The following is a 15,090-nucleotide window of genomic DNA, read 5'->3' as shown; positions in this document are numbered from 1 at the left end:
TGATTTCGCTATATAAACTGTAGTAAAGTTTACCCCCTCCCCAGGGGCAAACGTGAGACCCCAGGGTCATGAAATTCACAATTTTGGTAAAGCACCTTAAGACCCTTCCATCTATGAAGAGTATTTGATTCTACCATATCTGAGAGTAGGGAAGAAGATTTTTGAAATTTCAGTCAATTTGACCCTTTTTGGCCCCGCCCACCAGCCCCTGGGGGTCAACCAGGGCCAACATGTACATAACATCAAACTGTAATCCAATGCTGATAATTTGAACCAAGTTAGAATGAATTCCAATACAAATCCAACAAATAATAGTCAAAAATGTGATTTCCCTATATAAACTATAGTAAAGTTTACCCCCTCCCCAGGGGCAAACGCGAGACCCCAGGGTCATGAAATTCACAATTTTGGTAAAGCACCATAAGACCCCTTCCTCTATGCAGAGTATTTGATTCTAACATATCTGAGAATATAGAGAAAGATTTTTGAAATTTCAGTCAATTTGACCATTTTTGGCCCCGCCCACCAGCCCCTGGGGGTCAACCAGGGCTAACATGTACATAAAATCAAACTGTAATCCAATGCTGATAATTTGAACCAAGTTAGAATGAATTCCAATACAAATCCAACAAATAATAGTCAAAAATGTGATTTCCCTATATAAACTATAGTAAAGTTTACCCCCTACCCAGGGGCAAACGTGAGACCCCAGGGTCATGAAATTCACAATTTTGATAAAGCACCTGAAGAGCCTTCCATCTATGAAGAGTATTTGATTCTAACGTATCTGAGAGTAGAGAAGAAGATTTTTGAAATTTCAGTCAATTTGACCCTTTTTGGCCCCGCCCACCAGCCCCTGGGGGTCAACCAGGGCCAACATGTACATAACATCAAACTGTAATCCCATGCTGATAATTTGAACCAAGTTAGAATGAATTCCAATACAAATCCAACAAATAATAGTCAAAAATGTGATTTCCCTGTATAAACTATAGTAAAGTTTACCCCCTCCCCAGGGGCAAACGTGAGACCCCAGGGTCATGAAATTCACAATTGTGGTAAAGCACCTGAAGAGCCTTCAATCTTTGAAGAGTATTTGATTCTAACATATCTGAGAGTAGAGAAGAAGATTTTTGAAATTTCAGTCAATTTGACCCTTTTTGGCCCCGCCCACCAGCCCCTGGGGGTCAACCAGGGCCAACATGTACATAACATCAAACTGTAATCCCATGCTGATAATTTGAACCAAGTTAGAATGAATTCCAATACAAATCCAACAAATAATAGTCAAAAATGTGATTTCCCTATATAAACTATAGTAAAGTTTACCCCCTCCCCAGGGGCAAACGCGAGACCCCAGGGTCAGGAAATTCACAATTTTGATAAAGCACCTTAAGACCCTTCCATCTATGAAGAGTATTTGATTCTACCATATCTGAGAGTAGAGAAGAAGATTTTTGAAGTTTTAGTCAATTTGACCCTTTTTGGCCCCACCCCTCAGGCCCCTGGGGGCTGGGGACCATATAATTCACAATTTTGGTTGACCTCCAGCCATAGAAACTTTCTGCGAAATTTCATTGAATTTTGTTAAGTGGTTTTGGAGAAGAAGTCGAAAATGTAAAAAGTTTACGGACACACGACGGACGACGACGGACAAAAGGCGATTAGAATAGGTCACTTGAGACTTCGTCTCAGGTGACCTAAAAAACAAAAAACAAACAACAAAACAAACAAACAAACAAAAAATCATATTCAAGATCATCCCTGGCATCTAACTTGGAGAATGCAGTTGTAAGCGCTATTTCCAGGGAAGACCTTTTTGAAATGCTTGTGTTGTTCTAAAAAAAAACATTGCTTCTGCAAGATTTCTGACTAGGCTGGAAAATGACACCTTGTTGGATTCCTTTTCTTACCATTCCAAGCAAACAAGTAAGGCATGTTTAAGGTGAACCCAATTGAGGCCCACTTGACTTAATGGTCACCTGAGTTATGAATAAGTTTAAGATGAACCCCATTGACAGGGCTAAAAAAAAGTTTGAAATATTAACAGGAGGCCCTTGGGCCTTAATGGACACCTGAGTTCTGAAATACATACTGACAGTTGATGTTTTGTTTGTTGTTAAGATTAGAATTTAACACATGACCAGTGTGAACTTGGAGTTTCCCAGCATCCCTGCATGATACTGGATCAATATCCATCTTTGATATTGAAAGTTTATTTTAAGATCTTAACATATTTGACCCCTGTGACCTTCAAACTTAATCAAGGTCATTAATTTGAACAAACATTTTAGCCCTTTATCACAGCATGCTACTACTCAATTACCATGACCCTGGATCACTTGGATATTGAGAAGAATTCATTTATAGATTTCAACATATTTGATCCCTGTGACCTTGATACTAGCTCAAGGCAATTGACATGAACAAACGATGTAGCCCTTCATTACAGCATACTACAAGTCCAATAACCTCACCCTGGGCCTCTTGGTTTTCTGAGAAAAGGTCAAAAATATTAACTGATTATATAGGATGCCTGACAAAAAGTGATCACAAAATGTTTTTCGAGACTCCTCCAGTGACTTTAAACTTATATTAATTCCTAACATGCTCTAAATTCAAACATTTGGCCCAAGTATGAAGTACTGGTGGTGTAAGAATCCTTTAATTCTTTCCAATATTCCATGGATATCAATAGTATATTTCAGTAATAATGGAAATTTTGTTTGATGCTGGTCAAAATTTGGAATGTAGAGAGAGTCACATGGTTTTGTTAAAACTTTTGACAAGTAGTGTTAGAGATAGAGCCAAAAACAAATTTTTGATTGAAGGTAGGTCAAAGGTCAAAATATAGATCACAGTGATATAGTATTGATATATGACAAATCACAAGTATAAAGAGCAAGTACCAAGTAGTGTAGGAAATAGTCTAGGCAAGATTACATGTCAAAGTACAAGAGGGATGTACAAAGGACGTACAGAAGAATAGATGGCATGATGAAACAGAAAGATAGACAGAAGGATATATAGAATGATGAATCAGACGGATGGGTAGAAGGATACATGGAATGATGAAACAGAAAGATGGACAGAAGTGTAGATGGAACGATAAAACAATGATAGAAAGATAGACAGAAAGATGGATGAAGGATAGATGGGATGATAAAACAAGGATAGACAGAAGGATAGTCAGAAAGATAGATTGATTGATGAAACAGAAGGATAGACAGAAGGATATATAGAATGATGAATCAGACGGATGGGTAGAAGGATACATGGAATGATGAAACAGAAAGATGGACAGAAGTGTAGATGGAACGATAAAACAATGATAGAAAGATAGACAGAAAGATGGATGAAGGATAGATGGGATGATAAAACAAGGATAGACAGAAGGATAGTCAGAAAGATAGATTGATTGATGAAACAGAAGGATGGGTGAAAAGATAGATAGAATGAAAAAACGGAAGGCTGGACAGAAGGATACACAGAAGGATATATGGAAGGATAAAACTATGATAGACATAAAGATAGACAGAAGAATAAATGGAACAAGAGGCCCAGATGGCCTGTATCGCTCAACTGGATTTCATGAGATATGAAACAAGAATGATGATTAAGTATATTTGTCACTGCTATTGCTATGTCAGTAGATCATATGCATTTCATATGGGTATGTCAGGTTTTTATGCCGAAAAATGCATTTGTACAATTTTGAATCCCCACCCCATGGCCATGCTACAATACAAATGTGAGTGATATCCATTCCTATAGTTTCAGAGAAGAAGTTGTTTATATCAATTTAATCAAATTGACCCCTTTTGGCACTGTCCCTCAGTCCCCAGGGGGTCAGCCCCATCATTTGTACAATTTTGAATCCCCGCCCCATAGTAATGCTACCAGGCTTATATGAGCAATATACATTGCTAGATTTCAGAGAAGTCGATCATATCAATATAGCCCAATTGACCACATTTGACCCCGCCCCTCAGGCCCCGGGGGTCAGCCCCATCATTTGTACAATTTTAAATATACACCTCATAGTGATGCTACCAGGCAAATATGAGCAATATTCATTGCTCGATTTCAGATAAGATGTTGTTAATATTAATATAGCTATATTGACCCATTTCGGCCCCGCCCCTCAAGGCCCCAGGGGGTCAGCCCCACCATTTGTACAATATTGAATACCCACCCCAGAGAGATGCTATCAGGCAAATAGGGGCAATATCGTTTGATTGGTTTTAGAGAAAAGTCGTTTATATCAATAGAGCCAAATTGACCACTTTTGCTCCTGCCCCTCAGATCCTGGGGGTCAACCCCACAATTTCTACAATTTTGAGTCCCCACCTCATAGGGATGCTTCTGAATAAACTTGGTCAAATTCTGATCTGTGGTTAAGAAGACGAAGTCAATTGTTGACGGACGGACGGACAGACGACGCTACGGTATGGCACCTTCGGACCAGGTGAGCTAATAAAACAAGAGTCCCATGATATATATTTTAGCATATTTGGGCCATGTGACATTGAATGAAGGTCAAGGTAATCCATTTGAACAAACTTCGTAGCCTTTCGTCAATGCATGCTACAGACCTAATATTAGGTCTCTGGACCTTTTGGTTATCAAAAGGAAGTTGTTTAACCCTTTCGCTGCTAAAGCGGCTGAAACCGCCCGTGTCCGTATTGGACTAAACCGCCCGAAACCGCCAGTGTTACCTGTGTGTGTTTTGCCTGCAGATTACTCACTTCCCCTTTACTTTCACTTTTAAGTCTCGCGAGATCTCGCTAGAGCACTACTTCCTGTTTATGCAGACAACATGGCTGCTGGCTATACGATGCATATCAGGTTAAAATTACGACCGTAAGCAAAATTTTGACAGAAAAAACGAAAGTGTCATAAAATGGCGGATCTAATGAAGTCAATTGATAAGTTTGTTCACTTTAGTAACATATTTTTTTCACGGATTTAATGAGAAATACTTCAGAAAAACTATCAGAAACATCAAAAGGACACGGGATGATATTGATGATGAATCCAGCGTAGATTTTTTCAGATAACGATCACGAAACATCGGTAGAGGACGACGATCCATTCTGACAAAATTTTGAATTTTGAATGGGATGTTGACCTATTTGTGAATATTTTATCGGACTTCGCCGAATATACAGTGGCAATTTATCACTTGCAAATGGATGAAAAACACAGATTTCTTTTTCAAAAGTTAATTCCAGCTAAATATTTGGACATTAATGCTACTGAAACGAACAGGTAAGTTGATAGAATTGACCTGATAAAAAATGGCGGCCGTAATATATGACGAGGAATGTGCTTTCAATATCGTTGTGTGAAAACGTGATCTACCATGATTGAGCTGCATACGGGACTTGGAACAATTGGTCTTTGTGTGTAAATGATTCTCAGACTAATTTAAATCGCCAATAATTAAAAAAAACCATTAATAATATGTTTTTAAACCATATTTTGACATATTTACCTGTTGTTACCTGTGCTCGTTTGCACCTGTGATTTGGTTTATTACCAATTTTTATGGACTGTTATTTGGAAATAAAGTACTACCTGTAATAATAAGTGTAAGAGTTTTTACCTTAGAAGGACCCAAAACTTAATCAATACCAAATTCATGCTTGAAATTAAAAGCAGTTTTATTCCATAGTTTACCTGTGTGATTTACCTGTATTACCTGGGGTAAGACTTGAATCAAGTTTTGGAATTTTTGCTCTAGTTGGTTGTTGGTTGTTAATAAGTGTCAAAACTATATTTGATGCAGTAAAAACACACACAGGGACATTGTTATTCAATATTTTTATAATTTTCACCTTAATTACCATTTTTACCTGATCATATTACCTATAAATGATAACATAGGACCATAATGAATACATATTCTGAAGGGTAAAGGTACCAACCATTGCCACTCAAAATTTCATCAAAATCTATCAACAAATGACAAAGTTATCCTCAATAGAAAAAAACTTTCCAAAGAAGTCAAATTAGTCTCAATTAATTCAAATTATCCATATGCCTATATGGTAAGTAATGTGGCAACGAGAGGGTTAAAGAGTTAAGCACATTTGTCTCCTGTGACCTTGAATGAAGGTCAAGGTCATCCCTTTGAACAAACTTGGTAGCCCTTCATTCCAGCATGCTACAGACATAATATTGGATCTCTGGGCCTTTTGGTTATCAAGAAGAAGTTGTTTAAAGTTTTAAGTACATTTGACTCCTGTGACCTTGAATGAAGGCCAAGGTCATTCATTTTAGCAAACTTGGTATCCCTTCATCCCTGCATCAGTGCATGCTACAGACCTAATACTGGGTCTGTGGGTCTATTGGTTATGAAGAAGAAGTCGTTTAAAGATTTTAGCATAATGACCCTAGTGAACTTGAAAGAATGTCAAGGTCGTCTATTCAAACAAACTTAGTAGCCATTTGCCTCAGCATGCTACATACTTAATATTGGGTCTCTGGGCCTTTTGGTTAACAAGAAGAAGTTGTTAAAATATTTTTGCAAATTTGACCCCTGTGACATTGAATGAATGTCAAGGTCATTCATTTGAACAAACTTTGTAGCCCTGAATCCCAGCATGCTACATATCCAATATCAGGTATCTGGGCCTGTTGGTAATTGAGAAGAAGTTGAAAATGTAAATTATTTATGACGAACGACGCACGACGCCAGACAAAAGGCACTCACGATAGGTCAGGTGACCTTTAAACAGAAGGATGGACAGAAGGATGGACAGAAGGATAGACAGAATGATAGATGGAATGATGAAACAGAAGGATGGACGAAAGGATAGATGGAATGATAAAACAAGGATAAAAAGATAGATAGACAGAAGGATGGAAGAAGGATAAATGGGATGATAAAACAAGGATAGACAAAAGGATAGACAGAAAGATAGATAGATTGATGAAACAAGAATGAAACAGAAGGATGGGCGAAAAGATAGACAGAATAAATAACGGAAGGCTGGACAGGATAGACAAAAGGATAGATTGAATGAGGAAACAGAAGAATAGACAGAAGTATATATGGAACGATAAAAAAATAATAGACAGAGATATAGACAGAATAATATATATGAAATAAAAACAGAAGGATGGACAAAAGGATTAACAGAAGGATAGTAATAATAATGAAGCAGAATGATGAAACAGAAGGATAGACAAAAAGGATAAACAAGGATAGACAGCAGGATAGACGGAATGATGAAACAGAAAAATGGACAGAAGGATTGACAAAACGATAAATGAAATAATTAAACAGTATGGACAGAAGGATAAACACAAGGTTAGATGAAATGATGGGCAGAAGAATAGATTGAATAATGAAACAGAAGGATGGAGAGATGGATAGACAGAAATGGAGACAGAATGATGAAACAAGGATGGACAGAAGGATACATTGAATGAAAGACAGAAGTACAGATAGAATGATGAAAGAAAATGAGGGATATAATAATGAAGCAGAAGGATGGCGAGAAGGATAGACATATGCTATATATTGAATGATGAAACAGAAAGATTGACAGAAGGATAGATAAAGCGATGGCAGAAGAAAGGGCAATGATGGACAGAAGGATGGACAGAAGGATACATTGAATGAAAGACAGAAGTACAGATAGAATGATGAAAGAAAATGAGGGATATAATAATGAAGCAGAAGGATGGCGAGAAGGATAGACATATGCTATATATTGAATGATGAAACAGAAAGATTGACAGAAGGATAGATAAAGCGATGGCAGAAGAAGGGGCAATGATGGACAGAAGGATGGACAGAAGAAATATTGAACGATGAAAATTAGTGATTGACAAAAGGATAAACAAAATGATAGCCACCAGGATATATGGAATGATGGCATGGGTAGAAGGATAGATGGAGTGATAATACAGAAGAATGGACAGAAGAATTGACATAAGGATAGGTGGAATGATGAAACAGAATGAGAAAACAGAAGATTGGGCAGAAGGATAGACAAAACGGTAGAAGAAAATAAGCAATGATGGTCAGAAAGATAGACACGAAAATGGACAGAAGGATAGATGGAATGATGAAAGAGAAGCCAGGATAGAACAAAATAATAGATGGAATGATTAAACAGAAGAACGGAGAGAATGTTTGACAGAGGGATACTGGAATGATGAAACTTAAGGACAGACAGAAGGATAGATGGAATGATTAAACAGAAGAACGGAGAGAATGTTTGACAGAGGGATACTGGAATGATGAAACTTAAGGACAGACAGAAGGATAGATGGAATGATTAAACAGAAGAACGGAGAGAATGTTTGACAGAGGGATACTGGAATGATGAAACATAAGGACAGACAGAAGGATAGATGGAATGATAAAACAGAATGATGAAGAGAAGGATAGACGGAAATATATATATAATTATAAAATAAAAGGATAGATAGAATGATGAAACTGAAAAATGGCCAGAAGGATAGACAGATGGATGGATGGAATGATGGGCAGACGGATAGATGGAATTATGAAACAAGAATGGACAGAAGGATAGATAGAATGATGAAACAGAAGGATGGACATAAAGACAGACAGAAGGATAGATATAATGATGAAACAAAGGGAAGGACAGAAGGATAGATAGACAGATAGAAGGATAGACAGAAATATTTTAGAATGATAAATAGATTGATGGCCAGAAGGATAGACATAAGGATAGGTGGAGTTATGAAACAGAAGGATATGTATAAGTATAGAAAGGATACATGGAATGATGGAAGAATAGACGGAAGGGTCGATAGAATGATTAAACAGAAGGATGGAAAGAAGGATATATGGAATGACAGAAAGAAGGATGGACATAAGGATGTACAGAAGGATGCATGAACAAAAGCCATGGCTAAATTGTGTACACATCAGTAAGTAAATGTACGTAAATATTTAGGTTATCAGCCAAGACCTTAATTAGTGGATAGATATACAGATGGATGCATGGACAGACAGGGTGACAGTGATCAAAGTAGGACCCCAGATATCAGGTTCCTTATTGAATACTTTACCTCAACGGAGTTACAGGCAGTCTCTAAATGTGTGCCTAGTTCGGCTAGATCTTCCATGTCCTTCTGGATCCCTCTTGCTTCTCCAAAATCAATGCAGACAATTCTGATGTTTGTGTTAGATAGTTTCTGAAGCAAGATGTTGGCTGCTGTTAAAGAAATCAGATTGATATAAGGGGTTGTAACATGGCACCAAAAACCAAATGGAAACGTGCATGAACAGGTACCCAGCTGGCAGACATACGTTGAAAGAAAGTTTTTTGTACGTACCACGAATTGTTGCACATGTTTCATACAAATGTTTGATTTCCCTGAGTTTGTCCATTGAAAAGACCTCATCCTACCTTTACACAAATACGTTAGCCCCACATTATTTACACGTATTTGTTCCATAATTGGAACGTTGCACAAGCGAAAATGAATGTGAAATAGACGATTTAGTAACGCTGTTATTGAAGCAGTAACGTTATTATTGTTCAGTAATAATGTTTCTACAACGCTTTGTAACAATAATGTAATGTTAACAAAACGTTTCTGCAACATTTATGCAATGTTAATATAACTTTCCCGCAATGTTTATCTGCCATATATTTGACATATCTTGAACTTTGAAATAAATGTATTTTAAATGGACGTTTCGCTAATCATTTTATAACGTAGTAAAACGTTTAGGCAACGTTTTGTAATTTCCATGCATTGCTAATGTAACTTTTCTGCAACGTTTATCCGACATCTATTCGACGTTTCGGCAACATTAACGTCATTTAGTTGGAAATAGACTTCATACAGACAATTTTGTAACGATATGAAATCTTCAATCAATTCTGTTGAAATTAATGGTCGCCACGTCTGTCGTTGTACTTCACTTCACGTCTTTCCCACGTGCTAGGTTTTCCAGTGTACACCAGAATGCACTCTCATACAAAACATAACCAGATATAAGTTTCATTGATAACTATTTCTCTTAGTATTACTAGTGAGGTGACACCTAAAGGAGTGTCACAGAAAGAATGAAGTGTAGTGAGGGGCGATAACTCCTTTTCAGCAAGGTTTTCACCAAAACCGCTTAATATGTACATTTCGACCAATAAAAGATCGTGTTGTTCACATGGCATCGAAACCCAAACAGTCTAATTTGCATTACCCTAATACACCTACGTCCCAAATTTAATCGAAATCGAACAATACCTTAATTTTGACCAATTAGACGCCAGCAATTGGCGACCATATTGTTTAAATGTGAAAGTGAGGTTACAAGAGTAACCGCTGTCCCATGATGTACCTGCATATCAAATGTCATCATAATCGGACAATATCTTAAATTGGACTAATCAGAGGCCTAGAAAAGGCGGTCATTGTGTTAAATACGAAAGTGAGGCTACAAGAGTGACCGGTCTCCAATTATGTACCAAATCTCATTGAAATCAGACAATATCTAAATGTTGACCAATCAGTGGTCAGTATAAATGGCGGCCATTTTGTTAAAACGTTTAAGTGAGGTGATGAGAGTAAACAGTGTCCCATTATGTACCTGTATCATTATCAAATTTCATCCAAATCCCACAATATCTTAATTTGGACCAATCAGAGGCCAGTTAATGGCGGCCATTTTCTTTAAATGTGAATATGAGGTTACAAGTGTGACCGGTGTCCATAGATGTGCTTACACAGCAAATTTCATCAAAGTCAGACAATAACTAAATTTGGACCAATCAGAGTCCAGGAAATGGCAACCATTTTGTTGAAATGTTAAAATGAGTTTAAGAGAAAGACTGGTGCTCCATGATGTATCTATATATATACATATCAAATGTCATTAAAATCAGATGGACAATATATCTTAATTTGGACCAATTAAAGACCAGGAAATGACAACCATATTGTTACAAAAGTTAAAGTGCGGTTATAAGAGTAACAGGTGACCCATAATGTACCTAAATTCCAAAATTCATTGCAATCGGACAATTTCTGAATTTGGACAAATATCCTTGAAAAATTGGGATTAACTCATTCAGATAGGAATATCCAGGATTTGAGGGGAATTTGCTCGCCCCAATATTAATCTTGGAGAAAATTGTTAATAAATCACACTTGCATGAGGAAAATCCCATTTTTGTATTAATTCCCCAGTGGAACATAATGATACAAATGAGAGAAGGAAAATTGTTTCTTTGTTTGAAATAGACATTTCATTAAAATATTTCGAGAATTTCCCTATATAAAATGTATTTAAAAGTCAGTATCAGTGTCTTTGTCAGACAATGTCAGTGGTCCAAGTTGAGCAGATTCGGAAATTGTTTATAACATTTTTTTTTTATTTGAAAATTTTGCAACTTCTTCAGTAGTGTTGGGAATCACTTTTGAGTTCATGATCCATCAACATCATATCGATAATTGATCAATCATGAATAGAACTTTAGGGAAATATCTGGAAAAGCAATTAATTAATATGAATGGTATATTATAATTAATCAAATATCAAGAACAGGTGAGCGAGTTATCTCCCTTTTTCTATCACAGATGAAAATAAGGTCATTAGCAAGTTTTAAATTGTTTTATGTGAATTTGAACAATAATTTATGTAAGCTTAACCATGCATAATCAATCATGTTTTTATTTGTCAATACCTTTCATCAGGTAGCAGTGTACACCAGTTTGCCAAGTTTCTGAAAATTAAGTGACAATTATCTCTTACTCTTACATATATTTGCTTTGTTAGCATGGGCTATCACCCTGTGAATAGCCAGAGTCAGTTTGAGGCTGGGTCTCCTTGTAGTAGTTAGTGACTACCTCTGAACAACATGCAGGAAGCCTGTCTGTCCACATGCCATTCAGGAAATGGAACAATAATTTATGAAAATGAAGCTTACCAAGCAAAAAAATCATGTTTTCTTTTCAAATAAATGTTTAAAACTTCTTATAAGGTAGCAGTGTAGGCCAGTTTGCCTGGTTTCTGAAAAACCAGTAGCATCTCTTAGTCTGTGGCTGGGTCTCCTTGTGGTAGTTGGTGACTACCTGACTGAACAACATACAAGAGGCCCATTGCATGCCATCCAGGGCAATTAAGGGTAAAGTGATCTTGCTCAACGACACAGCCATGACAGCACATACTGGCCTGATTGTCGGCTTCCCTTCTCTTTTGCAGGATAACTGTTCAAACTGTTCGGTGTATTTGGTTTAAAGTCCCATTAACAGACGGGTCATTTAAGGATGTGCCTGGTTTTGGAGGTAGAGGAAAGTCGAGTACCCAGAGAAAATCCATCAGTCTATGTTCAGTACCAGGCAACTGCCCACCATAGGTTTCGAACTAGCAACCCAGAAGTTGAGGGCTAGTGATACAGTACCGAGACACCTTAACCACTCAGCCACCGCGGCCCCACAATAATTAATAATTATTAAACTATCTCACAGTGGCAATAGTACCAAAGCTTTTGGTTTGTTTGGCTTGTTTTTGTTAAACATCCTATTAGCAGCCAGGGTCATTAAAAGACGTGCCAGGTTTTGGAGGTGGAGGAAAGCCGGAGTACCCGGAGAAAAAACACCGGCCTACGATGAGTACCTGGCAACTGCCCCACGTAGGTTTCAAACTCGCAACCCAGAGGTGGAGGGCTAGTGATAAAGTGTCGGGACACCTTAAATCGGCCACCGTGGCCCCATTAGTACCAAAGAAGTACAATAATGTGAAAATGCGTTTCTTAATAAAGTATATCTAAATGTCTTGAAATTAAGAGAATAGTAGAGCATGGAGGCTAATTGCATGCAGTCTGAGGTCTGCAATTACAATAACTGTCTAAATTTTCTTCTTCTTATTTGTCACAGTTGCAATTGTAAAGGATGTGAATATTGAAGATAATTGTGTTATCCCAATATCAAAATACTTTGAAATTGAGAGAATTTTTCTAAAATATGAAAATAAAGCCAGATTTTATGCAAAGTTTCAAAATTCTGAATATGTTTCTTCAAAAGAACAAAGAGGGAAACTAACTGTGGTCTTTGGCAAGCAATTTAGAACATGCTTCCTATTATGTAAATATTTGCCTATGGCGGCGTTGGCCTAAAAATAGAAACATATAAACTATTTACACTAGTCCCTGTGTTACTGTATTTTATTTTGTTTTATTTTGAATTTGTCACATAATTTTCTATAATACCTTTAGCAATAAGTTGAAATAAATTTAAATTCAAAAGATAAAAAAAAATATTCAACTACATGGTTCCCCACCCCAAAATAATTGAATCTAACTTCGTGCGACACAATATGTACATAATAGTTCAAAATCTTTTAGTATAAATTTGTCAGAATTGGTTTCTTGCATATTTTTTTTTTTTTTTTGTATATGTAAGCGAAAGGTTGAAATATGTTGGTATGGTATTTAAAGCAAAGATATTTCTAAATTTACTTATTGCTACTTGTATGCAGATGACATTTTGAAGAAAAACTATTTTGTAAAATAGTGATAATAAAATATTGGTAATTCCATAATTTTGTCAAGTAGTTTAATTTATAATACCTTTTGTAATAAGCTGAAACTGATTTAACCTCAAAAGATATATAAAAAAATACAACATGGTTCCACACCCTAAATTAGTTAATTAACTTAATGCAATGAAACAATTGACATAATTTTAGTAAAAATTTTTTAGAACAGGTTTCCCGCACAATGTTTTCTTTGGCACATGTTAACAAAAGGTTGAAATATGTTGATATGGAATTTATAATAACGCAACTTATAGATATCTGAAAGTTTACTAATTATGAAATGTCTACATAGACTATTTTGATAAATTGAGATAGCTTAAACCTGGAAACTCTTTGATTTTGTCAACTAATTTTCCATCTTATACCTTTTGTATTAATATAAGTCGAAATTAATTTAATTTCAACAGATGAAGAAAAAAAAAAAAAAAAAACATGACATCTTTCTACATCCCAAACAACTGAATTTTACGTAATGCGACATAATAATTTACAGTATTTTAGCTTCAATTTGTCAGAACAGCTTTCTTGCTTATTAGTTTCTGCGGTGTATGAAAGTGAAAGGTTTAAATATGTTGGTATGGTATTTGAGGCAAAGATATTTGAAAATTCACTAATTTTTGTGTGTGCAGGTGACATTTCGAAGAATATTTTGCAAAATTGTGAGAGCTGAATTCTGGTAACACTGATATTGTCAAATAATTTTTTATAATGCCTTTTCTAATAAGTTGCAATGAACTTTCAGTCAAGATATGAAAAAAGCTACTGTACATAACATGTTTTCCCACCCAAAATTAACTAAATTTAACTTAATCAGTTAATGCAATCATAATAATTGACAATATCTTTGTCTATCATATGATGTAGGCCTGCTGTAGTGTAGTGAGGAAGTTTCCAGCTTGCAGTGTAGGTGGTTCAATTTAAATAGTTCTACAAAATTAAATGAAATCTTAGCCATATTTAAGTCGCCCGCGTTCTACATATGCTTGTAATGATTTTTATAATGTTCATTGAACCGCGGGACTCTAGTAAGTCTATGTCAGAATATGATCGGTAAAAATTAAAATTTATTTCATTTCTCCTTTCACAACGTAATTCATATTTCAGAGAAGTTGCAAAGTAGTAGTCTTGTGTGTGTGTTCGTTCACGAGATAGTGTCCGAGAGAACACGGTTCCGTGTACATTTGTCACCTCAATCTGGAGATTCCCGTTGTTATTTTTAGACGTAAACAATCACAGAGTCGAAGCTAGTCACAAACAAATACACAGACTATCGAAATATCAATCAATTAAATTCGGAGACAAAGCAGGCCTATCACTACAGTAAATATCAAATAAACAGGAACTATTCTTCGTGCATATTTAGCGTCGTCTGTTTACATCAACGTAACAAACAAGTTTACTTACCGTCAGCGTTAGGCCTACGAGGCTTCGGGAATTTGCTTGACATTCTGAACGCCGGGTTGATTTTTCGCATGCATGTTTGTGAAAAGCCACATACAATGATCGTGACAAAGCATCTATATTCTGGAGCATTGCCTTTGATATTGAAATACAAT

General features: G+C 36.3%; 1 protein-coding gene across 3 annotated transcripts in view; it reads right to left on the bottom strand.

Moving 5' to 3' along the window:
- The window catches only part of LOC117321384, a 37,624-nt gene that overhangs the window by 19,021 nt on the left and 3,513 nt on the right, over positions 1-15,090 (bottom strand). For 2 of the 3 annotated variants that reach the window (XM_033875825.1, XM_033875826.1), the window contains exon 3: positions 9,058-9,203. In XM_033875825.1, the coding sequence (XP_033731716.1) occupies positions 9,058-9,203 (146 nt within the window). The remainder of the gene's footprint in view (positions 1-9,057; positions 9,204-15,090) is intronic. The other variant, XM_033875827.1, reaches the window with a different exon arrangement.

The sequence above is a fragment of the Pecten maximus genome, unplaced genomic scaffold (genome assembly GCF_902652985.1).
Source record: "Pecten maximus unplaced genomic scaffold, xPecMax1.1, whole genome shotgun sequence".
Lineage (NCBI taxonomy): Eukaryota > Metazoa > Mollusca > Bivalvia > Pectinida > Pectinidae > Pecten > Pecten maximus.
The sequence above is the reverse complement of the archived record's forward strand: the minus strand, read 5'-3'. Positions and strand labels throughout refer to the sequence as shown.